This window comes from Eschrichtius robustus, chromosome 9 (genome assembly GCF_028021215.1).
Source record: "Eschrichtius robustus isolate mEscRob2 chromosome 9, mEscRob2.pri, whole genome shotgun sequence".
Taxonomy (NCBI): domain Eukaryota; kingdom Metazoa; phylum Chordata; class Mammalia; order Artiodactyla; family Eschrichtiidae; genus Eschrichtius; species Eschrichtius robustus.
The window spans coordinates 54,514,541-54,535,690 of NC_090832.1; the positions used below are offsets into that span (position 1 = coordinate 54,514,541).

General features: G+C 41.4%; 1 protein-coding gene across 1 annotated transcript in view; it reads left to right on the plus strand.

Annotated features, from left to right (window-relative positions):
* Nucleotides 1-21,150, plus strand: part of PREP (prolyl endopeptidase) — a 137,521-nt gene that overhangs the window by 20,783 nt on the left and 95,588 nt on the right. Inside the window, exons 3-6 of the mRNA XM_068551380.1 lie at nt 5,061-5,194; nt 6,323-6,453; nt 8,962-9,171; nt 13,151-13,272. Of these exons, the coding sequence (XP_068407481.1) occupies nt 5,061-5,194; nt 6,323-6,453; nt 8,962-9,171; nt 13,151-13,272 (597 nt within the window). The remainder of the gene's footprint in view (nt 1-5,060; nt 5,195-6,322; nt 6,454-8,961; nt 9,172-13,150; nt 13,273-21,150) is intronic.

A 21,150-nucleotide genomic window follows, 5' to 3' on the forward strand; every position in this document is an offset into this window, starting at 1 on the left:
TCAACATGAGATCTGCCCTCTGAACAGCGTTTAACACGTTAATGTGTACGGTATGACATCGTTAACTACAGGCACAGTGTTACACAGCAGAGCTCTCGGATTTAATCGTCTTGCATAACTGAAACTTCGCTTTGAAGGTTTCTTATAGTCAAGGCAAAATGAAATGTGAATTGGATTTCTTAGCTTTGAGCAGCTGTTCTTAGAAAAATATTTTCAGACTCATCCATAGCTCTAAACTCTAAACTGGTGATCCTCTTTAAAGGCTCAGCTGCTGGTGTCATTTCATGGGCTTTCAGGTTTCAGTGATTTTAATAATATCCTGGAGTGTGACTTTCGATGCTGAGACTCATGAGGGACAAGGATAATTTCATTCTCCTCACCCTGCTTCTTTACCATTCTGCAATTCCTCCAGTTTTTCTTTTCTTTATCCTTATACCTCTTCTCCCTTTCCCCCAAATTTGTTCTAATTTTCAGACCCAGAAGCCAGACTATTAAATCCATAAATGACCAAGAAGGCATTACTGGCATTCTTTGGAACCCTGCATTTCACAAAACCCCTTTACAGAAAATTTGTCCCCGCCTTCATGAAAAGGACTTGCCCAAATTATAAATATGTACATTATGACAGAACTTAGACTTTTAAGAACTTGAACATTGTTTGCATCTAGATACTGGAGTTGGAAGGGTGCAGTCTTTAAATATTGCTCTAGTTAAAGTAATTGACTAACACTTGTGGGTGAGAGGTAGCAAGATTGTATATAATGAGCTTAGTTACTTAGTAGCATTCTTATGGCTGGCTTAATGGTTTTCTGAACATTTTAAATGAGAAAAGCCAGTGTGCCTGCCTTAGTGTGAGATGGGTTCTGCTGCAGCAGTTGTAACTGTACCTGAGAAGCAAAGCAAGATAGAGAAACCATGGGAGGGTGCAGTTCCACCTTTCCAGGGAAAATGAACTGAGGATCTATGACTGATGGACCCGCCGTGGTCCTCCAAGAGCCAGGGTATAAGGCCTAGATGCAGCCTCGTACAAATACAAATCAGAAGGATTAGGGAAACGAAGTCTGCAGGGCTCCCTCCTCAGAGGACCCCCAATGGAAGGGGAAGGGGCCAGCCAAGACCCTCAGTGTGCTGGGGTCTCAGGGTGGGAGCCCTAAGTAGCCAGAATGTTCTGGTGAGGCCCTTCTGGGAAATAGCCATCAAATCTAGATGTGAGCATGCGCTGTGCCCATCTCCTCTGTCCCTACTCCCGTTACAATGGTCGTTCCTGCTCCTTTAGAGACCAGCTATTCCACTTGGCCTTGTCTCTCACTGGACCACTGCCCCGGCTTCCTAGCCGGCTTCCCTGTTTCTGCTTTTGCTGCCCTATAGTCTGTTTTCCACCCAGAGCAAGAGTAGTCCTTTGAAAAGGTGAACCAGACTATGTAACCGTCTCCTCGCCCAGTCATAGCTTGTTTGCATTTGGAATGAAGATTCAAACTTCACATCTGCCCACCAGGGCCCACGTGATCTAGCTCCTGCCTGGGTCTCAGTCTCTCTCACTCATCCCCAGCCTCCCTGACCTCCCTACTCTTCTTCTCACCTGCCAAGCTCCTCCGCCCAGGGCCCGGCACCTGCAGTGGCCTTGGCCTGGAACGCTCTTCCCGTCTTTACAGAGCTGCTCCCTCTTGCCTATCAGATCTCAATTCAGAGCCTCAGAAGAGCCTCCCTGGCCATCCTGCTAGAAGTAAGGACACTCCCAATCCCAGTGTTGCCCAGGATTGGTGGTGAATGATGGTTTTCAAATTTCCATGGGGGCTTTATATTTTTGTGAAAGGTAACGAAGGTGTCGCAGTAGCGCCACATTGCTGTGGCGACCCCTCCCAGTCCCTGCGCTCACCGTGGGCTGGCAGTAGCGGTTCAGGGGCAGCGCGCGTCGTGGATGCTACTTTGAGTAGCAGCTTCGCCCCACGGCTACCCTGCGTGCGTCCTTAGGACTACTGTTCTCTGCAACCCTCTGGCTTGTGTTTTGTCTCCCCTGGTAGAATGTTCGCTCCACGATGGCAGGGGTCTTGTCTTGGATTTCTCACCCCTCCACCCACCATGCCAGGATCGGCACTGACGCACACTAGGTTCATATTAAATCCTTGTCGACACTCCAGCACCCTGATGGGCCTGCCCTGCTGAGCCCAGCCCAAGCGGGAGGAGATCAGAGGAAGCCCAGGCTGTCTGCCTTCTCCCCAGCGGGTCTGCTTTGTCTCCACATCCAGTATCAGGCAAGGAGTCGGCCTCGGTCACTGTTACAGTGACTGGAAGAACATGATTCCGCTTCAGCAGTATCGCTCACTCGCTGTGTGGCGCTGGCCGAGTGCCTTCGGTACCACCTGCCTCCCTTTCCACGTCTGTAAAGGAGGCCTGGCGTTTGCTTCGCCCATGAAATCAGGTGATGCTCTTGCACACGCTTAGCAATCTCCAGAACGCTGCCCCCGCGTGGCTTCGCAGCTGTGCATTGATTTTGTAACTAAAAAACAAGAGTTAATCTCCTTGTTGACACTTTTTAGTGAGATAGAGTGGGGTCAGCAAACTTTTCCTGTGAAGGGCCACACAGGAAATATTGTAGATGTGAGCCACCTAGGTCACTGCTGGATTTGCAGTCCGCCCCTCCCCCCCTCCCCCCCCCACCACCTGCCCAACAGTTAAAAATATAAAAACTATTCTAAGCTCGAGTGCCATAGGAAAGCAGGCCAGGGCGAGGTTTGCCAATCCCTCGTGATAAGCAGTTGGAGTTGTATTTCTGTGGGACTCAGTCAGTTTTATTTTCTGTTTGAATGAAATAAGAAATGTGACCCATAACAGTTTTATTTCTCTTGAATTGATCCTCTTGCAAAGCTGTTATTCATCATTGTACTCATACCTCACACTCTTTCTCACTTGTTTTCAAGTGCATTGTAAACTTCGAGTTTTAGAACAGCTTTCTCTCAGCACAGAATTGTGGTTCTCCAGGGTGGGGTCAGTGGTTTGTGCAGGAGAGACCGTTTAGAGACCGCTTGGAGCTGGGGTCGGCCCTTAGATCTGGATGAACTCTGATAATAACGCATTTTTGCCTGCCATTCCAAATATAGTAAGTTGTTAATTTCCTGAAGTTTTCTCCTATCAAAAGGGTTTACCTTTGTATAGACATCTGATTAAACCTTCGATTGAATTTAGAGCTGATACATTTATTCTTGTTTCATTTCTAATAGCCAGATGTGAATTATTATGAAGCCAAGTTTTTATAGTATTATAAACTTTCTAACTGCTTAGTTATAAATAGGTTATGCTTGCATACAACTGATCTGTTGTAGAAACTGCTCCTTCCCCTGCTTTTGCTGCCAGGGTCTCCTGATGGCCTGCAGGCCATCTCTTGCTCATCTTATAAACCATTATTGTTGACATACTTATTCAATTCACTTTCCAATTTAGTTTTAAATATTCTTTAGTTTCAACATTTAGCAAAGTTCTCTGGAGTTGACAAGGGTAGTAGGTCTCAGAAAGATTGTCAAAAACAGAATTGATATGGGACTTCCCTGGCAGTGCAGTGGTTAGGAATCCGCCTGCCAATGCAGGGACACGGGTTCGAGCCCTGGTCCGGGAAGATCCCACATGCTGCGGAGCAACTAGGCCCGTGAGCCACAACTACTGAGACTGCGCTCTAGAGCCCGCAAGCCACAACCACTGAGCCCGCGTGCTGCAACTACTGAAGCCCACGCGCCTAGAGCTCCTGCTCCCCAACAAGAGAAGCCACCGCAATGAGAAGCCCGTGCACTGCAACGAAGAGTAGCCCCCGCTCACCGCAACTAGAGAAAGCCCGTGCGCAGCAACGAAGACCCAATGCGGCCAAAAAAAAAGTTGATAAAATAGTACCTAGGTATCTCTAACTTGGTTTCTTTAACTCTGATGTTTGGGGCTCACCAGCTGCTAAGAGGCCTGGAGCCTTGCACAGGATGAGTGTAGTTTCTTGACAGTGCGTGATCTGAGTAGCTGATACTGTGCTTGGTTAGAGCGTAGATTCAGGAGCCGGCTCTGCCACTTTGCAGCTGCGTGACGTTCGGCACCTTTTTGACCACTCTAAGACTCAGTCTCCCCATCCAGAAAGCTGGGCTAAAACAGAACCTTCTCTATAGGATTATGAGTCCTAAATGAGTTAATACCTGCTTGGTGCATACTTAGTGCCATGGAAGTATTAGTTATTGTTATTTATTGAGGGAAAATATGCTTTCACTGATACATTTTTTAAATCTTTTTTTTCCCGGTTTCATTGAGATATAATTGATGAACAGCACTGTATAAGTTTAAGTGTAGAGCATAATGATTTGACTTATGTGTATCATGAAATGATTACCAGGACAAGTTTAGTTGACATCCGTCGTCTCCTACAGATATCAAAAGAAAGAAAAACAAATATTTTTTTCCTTGTGATTAGAACTCTTAGGATTTTTCTCTTTTAACAACTTTCATATATATCATATAACAGTGTGAATTGTAGTCATCATGTTGTGCATTACATCTCTAGTACTTATTTATCTTGTAACTGGAAGTTTGTGTCTTTTGACCACCTTCATCCAGTTCTACTTCCTTTATCCCCTGCCTCTGGTAACCACAGATTTGATTTTTCTATGAGTTTGGGGCTTTTGTTTTGTTTTATATTTTAAGAATCCACATATGAGTGAGATCATACAGTATTCGTCTTTCTCCATTCAACTTAACATAATGTCCTCAAGGTCCATCCATATTGTCCCAAATGGCAGAATTTCCTACTTTTTTATGACTGAATAATATTTGATTGTCTGTATATATTCCACACCTTTTCTTTACTCATTCATCCATCAGTGGACACTTAGGTTGTTTCCATGTCGTGACTATTGTAAATAATGCTGCTGTGAGCACGGGGGTGCAGATATCTCTTCGACATAGTGTTTTTGTTTCCTTAGGATATAGTCCCAGGAGTAAAATTGCTGAATCTTGCTGATACATATTAATGGATAACACTCCCCATGGAAAATTTTATGTCTGACTTGCTTTGTTCATTTAAATTTTCTCTCCAGGCTTTTGTGGAGGCCCAGAACAAGATTACTGTGCCATTTCTTGAGCAGTGTCCTATCAGAGGTTTATACAAAGAGAGAATGACTGAATTGTATGACTATCCCAAGTATAGCTGCCACTTCAAGAAAGGGAAAAGGTATGTGAAGTTGCTTTCATTTAATTTTCTTTTTACTTTTCTGATCTAATACGTTCTTAAATTTTACAGTACAAATTCTGAATAACTTATCAGTTTATAAACTTAATTCATTATAAAATCAATTCATTTCTGTGCTGGAATATGAGAATAATATTTTTTGGTCTGTTGACCAATTCTTAAAAGAAGGACTAAGAAATTTAGCAGAGATGTGTCCTAGGACGAAATCTAGATTGTAGGAAATGATTGTTGTCTTGTGGCTAGTAATTGGTGAGATAGCAGGATTCATAGACAGCAATGGAGATTTGTTTGCCTCTGAAATTAATTCTCTTTAGCTTATACTACTTGAAAAGACTTTATTATATGCATTTCTTCCATCCAGGAATGGAAATGGGCCAGGATGCAGCACCCATTAATTCACCTCTCTTGTTCCTTGCCCTCTGACACCCACTTAAAACATAGTCTCTTGTTTGCTTTTTAACTCTCTTTGGAACCACTACCACAAATTTACTTTAGAGTTTGTTAGACTTCACTTTCATAGAGATCAGCAAAGTATGATCTGCATGCCAAGCCCTATCTACCCGCTGTTTTGTAAATAAAGTTTAAATGGCACACAGCCATGCCCATTGTTTGTGTGTTATTCAGGGCTGCTTTTGTACAACAACTGCAGAACTGAGTAGTAGCATCAGAGTCTGTATGGTGCACAAAGCTTAATTAATTTGCAGTCTTGCTCGTTACAGAAAAGGTTTGCCCACCCCCTACCCTAGCACCCTGGCTAGGGATGGGAACCAGCACTTCATTTTAGCAAATCTGCTGTCTTCTCCATTGAAAAGAAAAAGTTACTGCTTTATTTGAATATCCGTTTTCATTTTAGGAAATAAAGCAGGCTTTATTTAGCTAATGTGTAGAATTACAATATATTATTTGAATTCCTAAAGCAATTCAGGGAACAAACTCTAGCTACAGGGAGATGGTGGGACTTTCCTCTCTAGTCCCCATGTCCCTGGCACGGCCTGTTTGCAGTTGTACCTTTGTATGTTGTTTTCCTTTTTCTATTTGTTTGTATGTATTTGGTTTTACTCCACAAATAGAAAACTCCATAGCTGAATAAAGACCATCTCTGTCCCCCAGGTATTTCTATTTTTACAATACAGGTTTGCAGAACCAACGAGTATTATATGTACAGGATTCCTTAGAGGGTGAAGCCAGAGTGTTCCTTGACCCCAACATACTCTCCGATGACGGCACAGTGGCGCTCCGAGGTGAGGGCTACACAGCCAGGCCCACGGGAGTCCCGGGGCCCTCGCTCGCAGCTCTGAAAGACCAGACAGAGTGTGGACCGTATTGTAGAACAGACGCACACGCAGTGTCAGGAAAGCTGATTTATGCACGGTAAATTCAGTACACATGGGTAGTCACATCTCCTTCTGATGGCATGAAGCAGGACTAGAGAATAGTTCACACTGGACCTAAATTAGCTTCTAGGGCTTCTGGGATCTTGAAGTATCATCATCACTTTCTGTAGCTTCTCTGAGACCTGTCTATGTTTGGAAAAAAATTAATTCTCTTCTGTAAGAAATTTAAGTTGTACAAAGAATGTTTTAACTATAAATATAAAACAGGAAAGAATATTTATGAAATCTGCTTCCTTGAGGGGAAAAAGTGATGTTTTCAAATTTAGTTAATTGTTAGCATGTTAGAATAAAAAGTATAAAACACAGTCTTGTAGAAATTAGACAACTTGGTACCTTGTCCCGTGAGGATGCAAGTTTAAAAGCTGAATAAATAAGTTTTGCTGTATGCAAAAATATGTATGCACTTGCCGTATGTCTCCGAAATAACTTCCCCCGAGATAACCTCCTCTACGGGCCATGAGATTACCCCAGGTTTGTACCATAAGCACCACTTCTAGGGTAAGGAAGTTGTCTACACTCTGGTCCTGTGGTTTAAAAATTGTACACTCTGAGAATCATCTCTGGCTAGTATTCTAGATGTTTTTAGTTAAATTGGCTCAGCATTTCCTCTGTAGCATCTTGTGTTTTGTAGAAAAAGCATAAGTGTAGGTTCAGCCCTACAGAATTGAGCAGTTGGAATGCTGAAGTCCTGTAACTGATTAGGTAGGAATTAAAGAGGCCTGTTCCAGCAGATCTGTGTGAGAAGACCCTTTTATAAAGTCATTCAGTCATTTAGTGCTTCCCTCCTCCTCTCCCCCAATAGGCTGTGTATGTACACGATGATCTTTAATCTCATTAGTATTGAGAGTAATCAGTATTGGAAATAAGATGCCAGCCAGCTTATTGTGAGTATTCTTCCATGAATTTGATCTTGGAAATGAAGACCAGTTGTGAGTGAATTTAATACACTGATTCTGTGCAGTAATATACCCTAAATAGAAGTTTATTTCATTTTAACCAAGGTCTATCTTGCAACTCATCCAGAGGACTTCATTATAATGGGGTCTCACCTCTCACTTTGATAATTCATTCCAGTAACGTTTTTATGTAATGCTTTTCATGTATGGACCCTGATGGATGACAAGGTAAATTAGACATGGGACTTGGTCTCAGTCTTTGAGTTTTCTGAAAATGATATTATAGGGAAGTCACAGTATAGGTAGACATTCAGATTCTTTTGATAGTATATGATTTTTTAAACATATATTTCAAGTCAAAGTGTTTTATTTACATTTTTCCTGAAAATTTTTAAATTATATATAATTTATATAGAGTAAAAAGTGAATATTTACTCCTCGTCACATTCTTGACTCTTCTCTGCGTTTATATACATTTGAGCCTGGATACTTTATAGGAATTATAAGTGATTATTAAGAAGGTTTTATGAAATTTTAACCTTATTTTTCACTAGTAGAAGTTCCATGTAAAATAGTAGGAAACCCGTGAAAATAGTTGGGTTTCTTAGGATAATTTTTAACCCCCAGTGAAGTTTAACAGACATCATAAGAGGAAATCTCTGGTGTCAGTATCTGGTACCAAACACTACACATTCCTTATAACCATAAAGCTAATAGAAACATATAAATATTTGTCAAGAAACATTCCACAGTGGTTAGAACATTCTGTCTGTGATGGCCCCAAAGAATGGGGGACAGTGCGTTAGTCCATCAGTGGTGTTGCTTTCCTTACTTTTTCACAGTCACTTTTGGAATGTGCACGGCATGAGTCTTTATTGCAAACCATCAGGCTTCATTTACCTGGGCTTTTAGTTGTCGGATGGTGTGGACATTAATCCTGGAGTGCCAGCAATGCTCAGAAAACGAGGTTGTAAAGAGGGATTTCAGGTAGTTTGGAGTCCATTCCAAAAATTATGTAATGGCTCCAGTTTAGTTCTGTTACATTCAGTCATTACTCTAAAAGCAGTTTCCTTACTCCTTTTCCCCCTCCTTCCAAGTATAAATAAAATATGCTGAAAGTCCTAGGTGAGCTCTGCTTTTAAATGAACTGCTTATTGAATTATAGAAAAGTTTTAAATGGAAGCATCTTAGTGGTCATATAATCTATTACTTCATTTTACAGATGAAGAAACTAAGGCCTGGAAAGGTTAAGAAACTTGTCCAAGGTCATAAGGCAAATTCCTGGGAGACCTGGGTGAGCCCCCAGAATTCCTCACAACCAATTGCGTGCTCCTCCTGTTGCCATATTCTGCTTCCATGTGTGACAGAGAGCTTTGTCAGACAGCACAGTGGGCAGTGGGCAAGGCTGGGAGTTGTGTCCCCATGTTCACCATTTGACAATTTCTCATGTGTCCCTTAGGCTATGCATTCAGTGAAGATGGTGAATATTTTGCCTATGGTCTGAGTGCCAGTGGCTCAGATTGGGTGACGATCAAGTTCATGAAAGTCGATGGTGCCAAAGAGCTTCCAGATGTGCTCGAAAGAGTCAAGTTCAGCTGTATGGCCTGGACCCACGATGGGAAGGGAATGTTCTACAACGCATACCCACAACAGGATGGGAAAAGTGATGGTAGGTTGAGACTTCAGATGAAGCACCTTTTTCATGAAATGAACTGTGACTTCACATGACTTAAAGAAAGAAGCTAAACCCTACATAGAGTTTGCTTGGTCTAGAATCATGTTTCCTCGAAGGACGTTGTATCTGTTAGCATAGTTGTGTAACAGGTCCTGCCAAAACTTTGTGGTTCAGAATAACGACCATTTATTTTCGCTGTGAGTCTGCAGGTTGGCCAGGCAGTTCTTCTGGGCTTAGCTGAATTCTATCATGTATCTGTGATGACCTGCTGGTCAGTTGACTGATCTTAGCGTGACTTTTTCACATGTCTGGGACGTCAATTCTGCTCCATGTGGTGTCTCATTCTCTAGCAGGCCAGTCCAGGCTTGTTCACATGGCAGCTCAGCAGGATTCCAAGGGGGAGAGCTGAAAGGCATGACTTCTTTGATGCCTGGGCTTTCTATTGGAACATCACTTCACTGCATTCTTTTGGCCAAAGCAAGTCACAGGACCAACTGCTTTTCAAGGGGTTGGGAGAGAGATACAGGGAACTGTGAAAAATTGGGGCCATTTTTATTGCTGTCCATTCTTCACAGACGCATTCTTTCTCCCAAGGGGATCATGGAGAAGATGGATTTTTTTTAACAAAACCAACTTATTTAATGATGTTGAGTGATGATAAAATTTTGCAGGAATCACATCTCTTTCTCTGCTCAGAAGTTACAGGTCACCTGTTGGTCACACTCGTCTTGACACTTTTGTCCTTGTTAACTTCCAGGACACACCTTTGTTCTCCGCTTCAATTGCGCAAAGATCCTATTGTGTGCAAGTGGTCACTCTTTCTTTTCCCCTTCACCTGTCACCTGTCACCTTCCCAGGCAAGAAGGGCCCTGTAGCTTGTACCTTGCTGGTACAAGCTGTCGACATCATCTTCTTTATGCTACTCCATATTTCCATGTGGTGTACAGCATTTTCATGTTGTCTTGGTTGATCTTTACAGGTGGGTTACCATTCCCTTTGCTAGAGATTTGGAGCTGGGGTGCAGAGTCTCAGTTACTTGTTGCAGGGCCTAGAGCTGGCAGGAAGCACGGCTAGTCCAGTGCTTTCTCCTGCACATGCTGTCCCCTTATCATGAATTGCTGTATCTTTGTCATCTTTAGATAGGCTTTCTTTTCTCTTTTCCCCCCAGTTGAATTGGGAATAAGGCTATAATGCTTTTCATCTCTTTCAGCTGCATTTATCAATAGCTTTTGCTGCCTTTGATTAGATTACTGTAGTACCTTTTTCTTAGTTCACCAATGAACTACAAGAGGAGCTAAGAGTAGGCTTTTTATTCAAGGATGTTGGCTAAAGAAAGACCTGTGTGCTCTGTACACTGAATTAGCTGCCTGTATTAAGAGTGCTGCTGAGTTAGAAAATGTTGGCTGTTTCCAAGTTCTAGGAGACCAAAAAAGTATATAACTGGCCGTTTCTTGTTAGAGAACAGTGTTATTAAGTTAACTTGTGAAAGGCATGGAAATTATTATTTAGCCTTAATTTCCATTGGCAGAAATAGTAATAATTAGTAATTGTGGTTGATTTAAGAAAGCCAGCATCTTCTCCCAGCTGTAATTTTGCTGTCCTTTTGTTCGGAAGACCTCAACAACCTTTCAGGTTGTGTGGTGGAAGGACTTATGAATGAGGCTAAGCAATGCTGGCTATGTGCTTGTTACCAGTGTTCCTGGAAAACCCATGGAAAATCACCAAGTAAAGCTTTTTTTTTTTTTAATGTTATGGTATTATCTTCCTTTTTTTCTTCATTGAAGAAAATCAGCCTCCAAAATCAGCAAATATATGTGATTATTTCCAGGGTGATACCCAACTGATACTTAACTCTCTCTCTTTTTTTGTAATAGATTTAATCTTTGAGAGCAGTTTCAGGTTCACAGCAAAACTGAGCATAAGGTACCAAGATTTCCCATACACCCTCTGCCCCTCACACATGCATAGCCTCCCCCATTATCAGCATCCCCACCAGAGGGTACGGGAGATGAGCCTGCACGGACACATCATAATCACCCCAAATCCACAGTTTACATTAGAGTTCACTCATGGTGTTGTACATTCCGTGGGTTTGGGCAAACATATAATGATATATATCTACCATTGTAGTATCATAGAGTGTTTTCACTGCCTTAATAATCCTGTGTTCCACCTATACATCCTTCCCTCCCCTGCCAGCCCCTGGCAACCACTGATCTTTTTTACTATCTCTATAGCTTTGCCTTTTCCAGAATGTCATGTAGTTGGAATCATACAGTACATAGCCTTTCAAATTGGCTTCTTTCACTTAGTAATGTGCATTTAAGTTTTTTCCATGTGTTTCGTTTCTATGGCTTGATAAAAACACTAAAAAACATCATTTTAGCATTAAATAATATCCCCTTGTCTAGATGTACTATAGTTTGTTTATCCATTCACCTCTGAAGGACATCTTGGTGGCTTCCAAGTTTTGGCAATTATGAATAAAGCTGCTGTTAACATCCGTGTACAGCTTTTTGTGTGGATGTCAGTTTTCAACTCATTTGGGTAAATACCAAGGAGCACAGTTCCTGTATCATAACAGTATGTTTAGTTTTCTAGGAAACTGCCAAACTGTCTTCCAAAGTGGCTGTACCATTTGCATTCCCACCAGCAATGAATGAGAGTTCCTGTTGTTCCACATCTTGGCCAGCATTTGGTGTTTTGAGTGTTCTGGGTTTTGGCCATTCTAACAGGTGTGTAGTGGTATCTCATTGCTTTAATTTGCAGTTCCTTGATGACATATGCTGAGGAGCATCTTTTCACATGCTTATTTTCCATTCATATTTCTTCTTTGGTGAGGTTAAGATCTGTTAAGATCTCTGGCCCATTTTTTTAATTGGGTTCTTCATTTTCTTATTGTTGAGTTTTAAAAGTTCTTTGTATATTTTGGATAACAGTCCTTTATCAAATATTTGCTTGTCTTTTCATTCTCTTGACAGTGTCTTTTCGTGGAACAGAAGGTTTTAATTTTAATGATGTTTGGCTTATCAGTTACTTCTTTCATGGATTATGCTTTCGGTGTTGTATCTAAAAAGTCATCGCCAAATCCAAGGTCATCTAGATTTTCTCCTGTGTTATCTTCTAGGAGTTTTATAATTGCATTTACATTTTTAGGTCTGTGATCCATTTTGGGTTAATTTTTGTGAAGTGTATAAGGTCTGTGTCTTGATTCATTTTTTGCATGAGGTTGCCCAGTTGTTCCAGAACCATTTGTTGAAAAGACTGTCTTTTCTACATTGTATTGCCTTTGTTCCTTTATCAAAGATCAGTTGACTGTATTTATGTGGGTCTGTTTCTGGGCTCTCTACTCTGTTCCCTTGATCTATTTGTCTATTTTGCTAATGCCACACTGTCTTGATTATTTATAATAAATCTTGAAGTCAGGTAGTGTCAGTTCTCCACCTTTGTTTTCTTCCTTCAGTTTTGTGTTGGCTCTTCTGGGTTTTTTGCCTCTCCACATAAACTTTAGGATCAGTTTGTCCATATCCACAAAATAACTTGCTGGGATTTTGATTGGAATTGCATTGCATCTGTAGATTAAGTTGAAAAGAACAGTCATCCTGACAGTATTGAGTATTTCTGTCCATAATATATTGAGTATGTCTTTCCATTTATTTAGTTATTCTTTGATTTCTTTCATCAGTTTTGTAGTTCTCCTATAGACCTTATACATATTTTATTAGATTTATACCTAAGTATTTCATTTTGGGGGCTGCTAATGTAAATGGTACTGTGTTTTTAAATTCAAATTCCACTTGTTCATTGTTAGTATATAGGAAAGTGATTAACTTTTGTATATTAACCTTGTATCCTACAGTCCTGCAACCAGATACTTAGCTTTTTAAATATTTCTAGCATTGTACAGTATGGGAGGAATAGATTTTCTTAAAATTGTCAGCTGCATTTCAGTGTACATTTTTAATTCCTTTAGGCACAGAAACATCCACCAATCTCCACCAAAAGCTCTGCTACCATGTCTTGGGGACTGATCAGTCAGAAGATATTTTGTGTGCTGAGTTTCCTGATGAGCCTAAGTGGATGGGTGGAGCTGAGGTATTGTTCTACCGTGAGATTTTACCCACAAACACCATCTCTCTTGGATTGTGTATATAAATATTCTTCTTATGTGGTGATCTTTACAGATGGTGGAAGTCCTTTGAGTGAATATTCTTTTGTTAAAAATATTAGTACTCAAATGGACTCTTAATAATGAAGGTGATAAATCTTTTAACTGTAATCTCAACATAAAAATCTTAATACTAAAAGTAATACATGCTTATGGTAAAATTGTAAAAGTACAAAATAACATAAAGTAAAACATGAACATTTCAAAACTTGGAATCCTAATTCTCAGAGGTGAGGAGAGCTTCCTTCCAAAACTTTCTTTGTATACACAGGTGAGAATGTGGGGGGAGAGAGAGTGTGTGTGTTTTTCTTTTTTACACAAGTGTGCTCTTCATGCTTCTTGTTCTCTTGTTTTTACATTAAAATATGTATCCTTTGGATATTTATGCGTCTCATAGGTGGTTCATACGTTCCTTAGGGGTGTTGATAATAACCAACCTCTGTTGAAGTGATACGTCTTTGTAGTTGCGGTCCCAGATTTTATTCTGTATCTTGCGAATCACCTGTGAAAAAACTTAGAGGTCCTTAGAGTAAGAATTGGACTCTTGTTAGCTCATTTCTGGGTACTAAGAAATATATATATATATATATATATATATATATATTTTTTTTTTTTTTTTTTTTTTTTTAAGAAAGAAAAGCATTCTGAATGTTTTCATATAGGTGGGCTATCATCCCATTTTTAGTGGGAATGAGGAATCCACTAGGAACTTTTTAGCCCATTGAGCCTCTTACCCCTTCTCGGGGTTACAATTAGAACTTTGGTAAGAAAGGGGTATTTTAGATTTGAACTTCTGTGCATGGGTCTGATTCATTGGGGGATAGAATATGAATCCACGGTTTTTTAGTCCACGTGCGTTACTATACCTTATTCCAGATTGTCCTTTTATTTATTTTGATTCTCTAGAACCGTAGTTGGCAGCCTACTGCCCTCAGCCGAAATCTGGCCAGCTGCCTGCTTTTGTAGATTGGGTTTTGCTGGACCACGGTCACGCCCATTTGTTTACTTGTCTGTGGCTGCTTTCAAGCTGCCACCGCAGACTTAACTAGTTGCCACAGAAGGAGGCCCTGAAAGCTGAAAATATTTACTTTCTGGCCCTTAATAGAAAAGGTTTGCCAGACTTTAATGCAGTATGTTAAAAGTGAATTTATAAGACTTGCATATTATTGCCTGAAACTGTGCCCTTTTTTCATACTTCTTCTTCCCCACCCTACAAGCGTTTCTTGTGTAGTTACTGTTGTCATTTTTCCCACATTTGTTTTTCATGGCTTTTCTGACTTTATTTGTAGATTGTTTCTACTAAGTTTTCTTCTTAGTCCAACTTCTCATACCTAAGGCTTCTGCATTCCGCAGATAGTAGGTATTTATTTATAAAATAATACACATTTTTATGTGTATCTGAGTGAAGCAGTTAGGGGAGGTAAATATGCTACCAAAAAAAATTTGTAATGTTAGGTCATGTGTTTCTTTTCACCTTTTTGGGGGGAAAGATGTTGATGGGGAAACATTACAGCAGACCTGTTTTAATCAAGGTAAAATTATATGGTTGATAAAATGAAATACAACTGAAAATAAGTGCCAGAATAACTGATCTATTTTAGCATATTAGTCTAAAAGAAAACAAGCTTCACAGTAGAATACACATGTAACTAGTTGCTCAGATGTCTTTATTAGCATTTGGTTGAAACAGCTAGTTTTTTTTTTTCTTTTTACTTCTTAAAATCATGGTAAAATATAGCTAACATAAAACTTACCAGTTTAATCGTCAACATAAAGTTGATGAGTTTAATCATTTATAGAGTTCAGTGGCATTAAGTACATTCACATTATTGTGCAAGCATCACCCCCGTCTGTCTCCAGAACTTTTTTCATCTTGAGAAACTGCATCCCCTCTTCCACGCAGTCCCTGGTAACCACATTCTACTTTCTGTCTCTATGTATCTGACTGTTCTAGGTACCTCATGTAAATGTCATTATATAGTATTTGTCCTTTTGTGACTATTTCACTTAGCATAACATCTTCAAGGTTTATTTCCATGTTGTACCATGTGTCAGAATTCCCTTCCATTTAAAAATTGAATAATATTCCGTTGTGTGCATATACATTTTGTTTATCCAGTCATCCGTCAATGGACACTTGGGGTGTTTCCACAGCATTATTGTGAATAATGCTGCTGTGAGCCGCCAGTTTTTTAAAATACAGTGGAAACATAGCTTGTATGCATTTAAAATATATGTATATTCAATTCTGCTACTAGGCAACTGAAAAGAAAAGCAAATTTAAATAGTTTGGGTGATCCTTTTACCATTCACTCAGTAGATATTCACTCTTCGTAACTTGTCTAATATAATCTTTACCATAACCATGGGAGGGCGGTGATCATTCCATTGCATGGACAAAGTAAAATACCTGCGAGGGTGATTAACTTGCAGGTCCATGGCTGGAACTGCCTGCTGGGTATGCTACACCCACAGCCTGTATCTTCTTAACCTCCAGCACTCTGCCTCCCTTGTCAAAAGGTAAGAAGTTGTGCGAAAACAGCAGGAATGACCATTTAAAGAATGGCAGTAAATGAAGAGATGCATCTGTATTGCACAGAAGCAATAAATGAAGTTCTTAAAAAAAAAAAAAAAAAGCTAATGGGATGTGTACAGTGAGTCCTAAGGAACTTTATACTAGATCAGGGCCCTGATGAGCAAATGATGCAGAGGAAGTCTGTAAGCAAACCAGTAGGCTTAGTAGACACAAACTGGGTATAGATTTCATTAAGCTGTATTCCAGCTGCTTGGGGGGTCTTGTTAGATGTCACCCTTCCAGTGGCCAGGGTTAGTTGGGCAGGGTCTGTTGAGAGGACCTTCTTGCTATGTGGAAGAGCAACTTTGTCACTTAAACATGGGTGCTATAGTTCTGAGCCTTCAGAAGCCTCAGGTATGCCCTGAAATTGATTCAGTTCCAGGTCAGAAAAATCTAGGTCATGCAAAAAGTCGTGATGTACGAGTTTCTTGTACCTGTCAAGGAAGTGTGATAAAGCCCATGGGGGTCCAAGACGCTGGTGTGCTGTCAGCTGGCTGGACCAGAAGCGCCCACTCCTGGTGTACGAATGAGTGCTCAGGGCATTCACTGGAAGTGAAGCAGACGGTTTCCTAACAGGCTTTATTTAGTGACCCACACCTTAGAGAAAAGCAGTAGTCCTGATCATAACCACAGACTAAATGCACGTGCTGCGGTTGTTGCTTTTAGGATCGTCATTTTGAATCTGGTATTTCGTGAATACACTCACTTAACAGTGTCTCTGAAGGGAAGGCCAGCACTATCATGATGGGGGTGTACTGGAGCAGGAATCAGGAGATGTTAAGTCTAGTCCTGTCTGTGTGGCCTTGGGCAAGTCACATCATCTCTCCAAGTCTGTTCACCTAAGTTTCCTTCAGAGCCTTTTTCAGTCTGTGGATGGAGGAGTTATCACAGCATCTCATAGACCCTGGAGGGTTGGGCTTTGTGGGTGTGGCTGAGTGAGTGGATGTCTCTGAGTTTCTTGGGTGTGCTGCCCTCCTCCTCCCTTTTGGCTGCTGCAGTCCAGGTTCACTGAGGCCTTCCCTTTATATCATAGAGGCTATCTCCTCATGACTCATCTCCTTCCTTCACAGATACCTCCTCTGCCTTCCTACATGGACAGGTCCTTCTTGCCTTGAGCCACCCGTCAAGTTACTATCACGAAGCAGCTTTAGTTTTCCCACTGTGGCCTAGGACAGCATCTCTCCCCTGGACAGCATCTTCCACCTGGCACAACCCATAGCCTTCTGGACACTTCAGGGTATTTGAACTGTTACTAAAGGTCCATTGCAGCTCAAAACAAAATATCAACTCTCCGATTTACTTACTTCTTCCCTCTCCCCAGCTCAGGTTTCGTGAGCACGTGGGGGACTAGCAGGTGGGGTAGGTAATATTTGTTCCCTAGACTTGGACATGAGTAGTCATAGTGGCTTTGTTCATGATAGCCCCAAACTGGACACACCCCAAGTATCCATTAACAGGTGCATGAGTGAATGAACTGTGGTACATCCCTATGATGGAATACTGGTCAGCAGTAAAAAGGAATGAACTATTTTTTTTTTTTAATTTTATTTTATTGAAGTATAGTTGATTTACAATGTTGTGTTAGTTTCTGGTGTACAGCAAAAATGATTCAGTTATACATATATATATAATAGTTTGCATATGCTAATCCCAAACTCCCAATCCATCCCTCCCCTCCCCTCCCTTCCCCTTGGCAGCCACGAGTCTGTTCTCTAGGTCCATGATCTGTTTCTGTTTTGTAGAAAATTTCATTTGTGTCATGTTTTAGATTCCACATATAAGTGATATCATATGGTACTTGTCTTTCTCTTTTTGACTGCACTTAGTATGATAATCACTAGGTCCATCCATGTAGCTGCAAATGGCATTATTTCATTCTTTGTTATGGTTGAGTAATATTCCATCGTATATATGCACCACATCTTTTTTTTTTTTTTCCACAGAAGTGTGCTGCATGATCTTTTTTTTTTCCCACATACACACACTGTATTTTATTTTTACAAGAGATAAACAGACTGACACCAAACATTGTAAATGGATGACCACAACAAAAGCAACAATGATTGCAGTTACCAAACACGAAACACACTCATGCTGTGTCATAATATTGACATTCAGTCCATTAATCCTCCACTGTAACAGCTCCTTTACCAAAGTAAAAATTGATTTGTATATTCTTTGCCTCTGAGTCCTTGTGGAATTTTTTTTTTTAATTCAAACAGAAAGTCACAAAAATTATAATCATCCTCATCAGTTCACTCAGTCCCATGTAATTAATTTTTTTTTTCATCTTGATCTTTTGTTAGCACTTTTATGAGTTCATCAGTTTTTCATTAGAGTTCTGGAAATGCTTATTCATTCAGTTCAGCAGTACAGTCAGTTACCAGAAACCTGTACTTGTCAGAGTCTTTTCCATGAATTCCTTGAAGATGAAACCCTTTTATATGAACATATTTGCAAAAGCATCACAGTACACACAGAACTGTCTGTAAATGACAAAAGACTTAAAAATGACCACGGTTAAAGATTTGATGAAAGTTCATAATAATGCAATTGACAAGGAAATTTAGTTATTTCTGCACCACATCTTCTTTATCCATTCATCTCTCAGACATTTAGGTTGCTTCCATGTCTTGGCTATTGTAAATAGTGCTGCTGTGAACATTGGGGTGCATGTATCTTTTCAAATTATAGTTTTGTCTGACTGTATGGCCAGGAGTGTGATTGCTGGATCATAAGGCAATTCTGTTTTTTAGTTTTTTTGAGGAACTTCCATACTGTTTTCCATAGTGGCTGCACCACTATGGGAATGAACTAGTGATACACTCAACAGGAGGGATGAATCTCGGAGTAATTATGCTCCGTGAAAGAAGCTAGAAAAGAAAGAGTACACAGTATTTGATTCCATTTATATAACACTCTAGAAAATGTAAAGTAGTCTATAATGGCACAAAGCAGATCAGTGGTTGCTTGGGAATTGGGGGATGGGAACAGGAAGGAGGGAATATAAAGGGGCAGGAGGCAACTGGCGGATAGTCAGACTGAAAGGTTGGAATTTAAGTTTTACGGGGGGGGGGGGGGGGGCGGGGGAGGGGGGCAGGGGAGTGGCCATTCTGAGCAGTGACAAGATTGCCTGCTACCTCCCCTCAGCCATTCATCGTGTTTTAGTTTCTACAGTGGCCGTGCAGGGGGAGGAGTTGGAGAAGGGGAACAGGATTTTTGCTCATCCGGAGCTGTTTGTCCATGTCTCCTGGCAGCTTGTGGTCATGAGGGGTGTCTAGGTACCAGCTCTTTGTGATCCTTTTGTAGTGAGATCCCCTCGACTCTGGGAACCTCTGTACTTTGTCGTTCCCTCGTGTGGACAGTAAACTCTCTGGCTGACCTTTTGCATCATCCTCCCTTCCCCTCAAAGCTTCTGCTGCCAGCAGGATTCCCTTGAGGTTCACGCCTCTCTGGCACCCCCTTTTCCATCCTTTTTCAGCAGGCTCCTTTCCAGATGACTGGAGTCCAGCTACCTTCCTGGTGCCTCTTGTTCCAGGGGAAGCCACGTCCGTGCGTCGCTCCATCCTGGACGTGCAGGCAGTGTTCACCACTGCCCTCCTCACCTGCCAGCCCAGGGCCTCCTGCCCTTGGTCCCTCCTGCACCTCCAGCTGCTGTGCCCCTGGGGGTAACATGAAACACATACCTGGCATTGGGCTTGGAGGGGCAGTGATGTCAGTTATTATGTAAGATAGACTGTGCGCTTTCAGATGGAGGGCAGGATTGTGGGAGGATGGAAATAATCATGTTTTAGAAGGTTCTTTTGGACAAAAAAGTCTATTTTAAAGTGACGTGTAGAGCATTTGGAGAAAAAAAAAACCCCACAAAGCAAGCATTTTGAGGCACTTTTCCCAGCAGAGGGTGCTCTAGAGTGTAGATTCTGAAAATATATCAAGTCCCTTTAGAAAGGATTAAGAAGAAAATGCCCAGCCTCTTTGTGATTATCTAGCTGAATCCTACACTGAGAACCTAATTTTATTGTACAAAGGTAATCTTGATCTTAATATTTATCACATATCCCCATAAACCATCTTTGTATGTTCACTGTGATCCCTAGTAGTTAAAGTATGTATATACAGCTGACCCTTGAACAATGCAGGGGTTAGGGGTGCTTATAACTTATGGTCCCTTTATATATGCGGTTCCTCCGTATCCACTATTCCACATCCACAGATTCAACCAACTCTGAACCCGTAGCATTTCCTACTGAAAAAAATCTGTGTGTAAGCGGACCCAAGTTGTTCAAGGGTCAACTGTGTTTGTGTACACATTTATGTATATTACATATATATGAACTTGTACACATTTATGTGTATTACATATATATGAACATTACCTAATGCTTGACTCATGGTGGGCACTCAGAATGTTAATTTCTGTACTCCCCCTTCCCCCGCTGAGGCTCACGCACACAAAGACCCTGTAGACGCTGGTGCACCCAGCGTTGCCTTACAGAGCATACACACTAAAGTCAGATGTTCCTCAGGAAACTCTGCCTCACCTGCCCCTTTCTTGTTGGATGGTTTCCGCTTGAGCAGTGTTGCTCAGCAGCCCTCTTCCTGGTCGGCACAGTTCATGCATTTACTCCCCAAATACCTAGAAGCCCTTATTACCTTGGGTCCACCACTGTGCCGGGGCCAGGTGGTACTCAGGAGCAGAGATGGGCAGGCTCTGGCCCTGATGGAAGATGTTTTGGCTGTAGTAAACTATTCTGTATAAACATTTTAAAGTAATACATAGAGGCTTGGGGGCCCATGACAGAATTCCCACCACGTTCAGTTTGTGTTTCATTCTAAAGACACCGTTGTCCTCTTGACCTTAACTTCGGTACTTGAACCTGAGGCTGCCAGCCTGTCTTCTGATTGGTGACCCTTCACCGTGCTGTCCCAGGGAGTCCTGCACTTTCACTGGCTCCTGGAGACTGATTCCTTCTGTTCATCACAGGAGTGGCAGTCCTTGTATCAGTCCCAGGGGGACTCCTCCCTGGACTGTGTGTGTCCGAGGCTCACGGCCCACGTCCTCTCTTTCGCCAGCACTGCATGAAGTGATAATCTCCATCAGGCTGATGGGCACGCAGGGACATCTCAGAGCATGATGGGGAAGGCAGAAAGTCAGGAAGCCAAACTAGAGACCTGGATGTGAGCAAGGCTGCAGGTAGCGCTGCTCTGAATTCATAAAACAGCTCCTGAT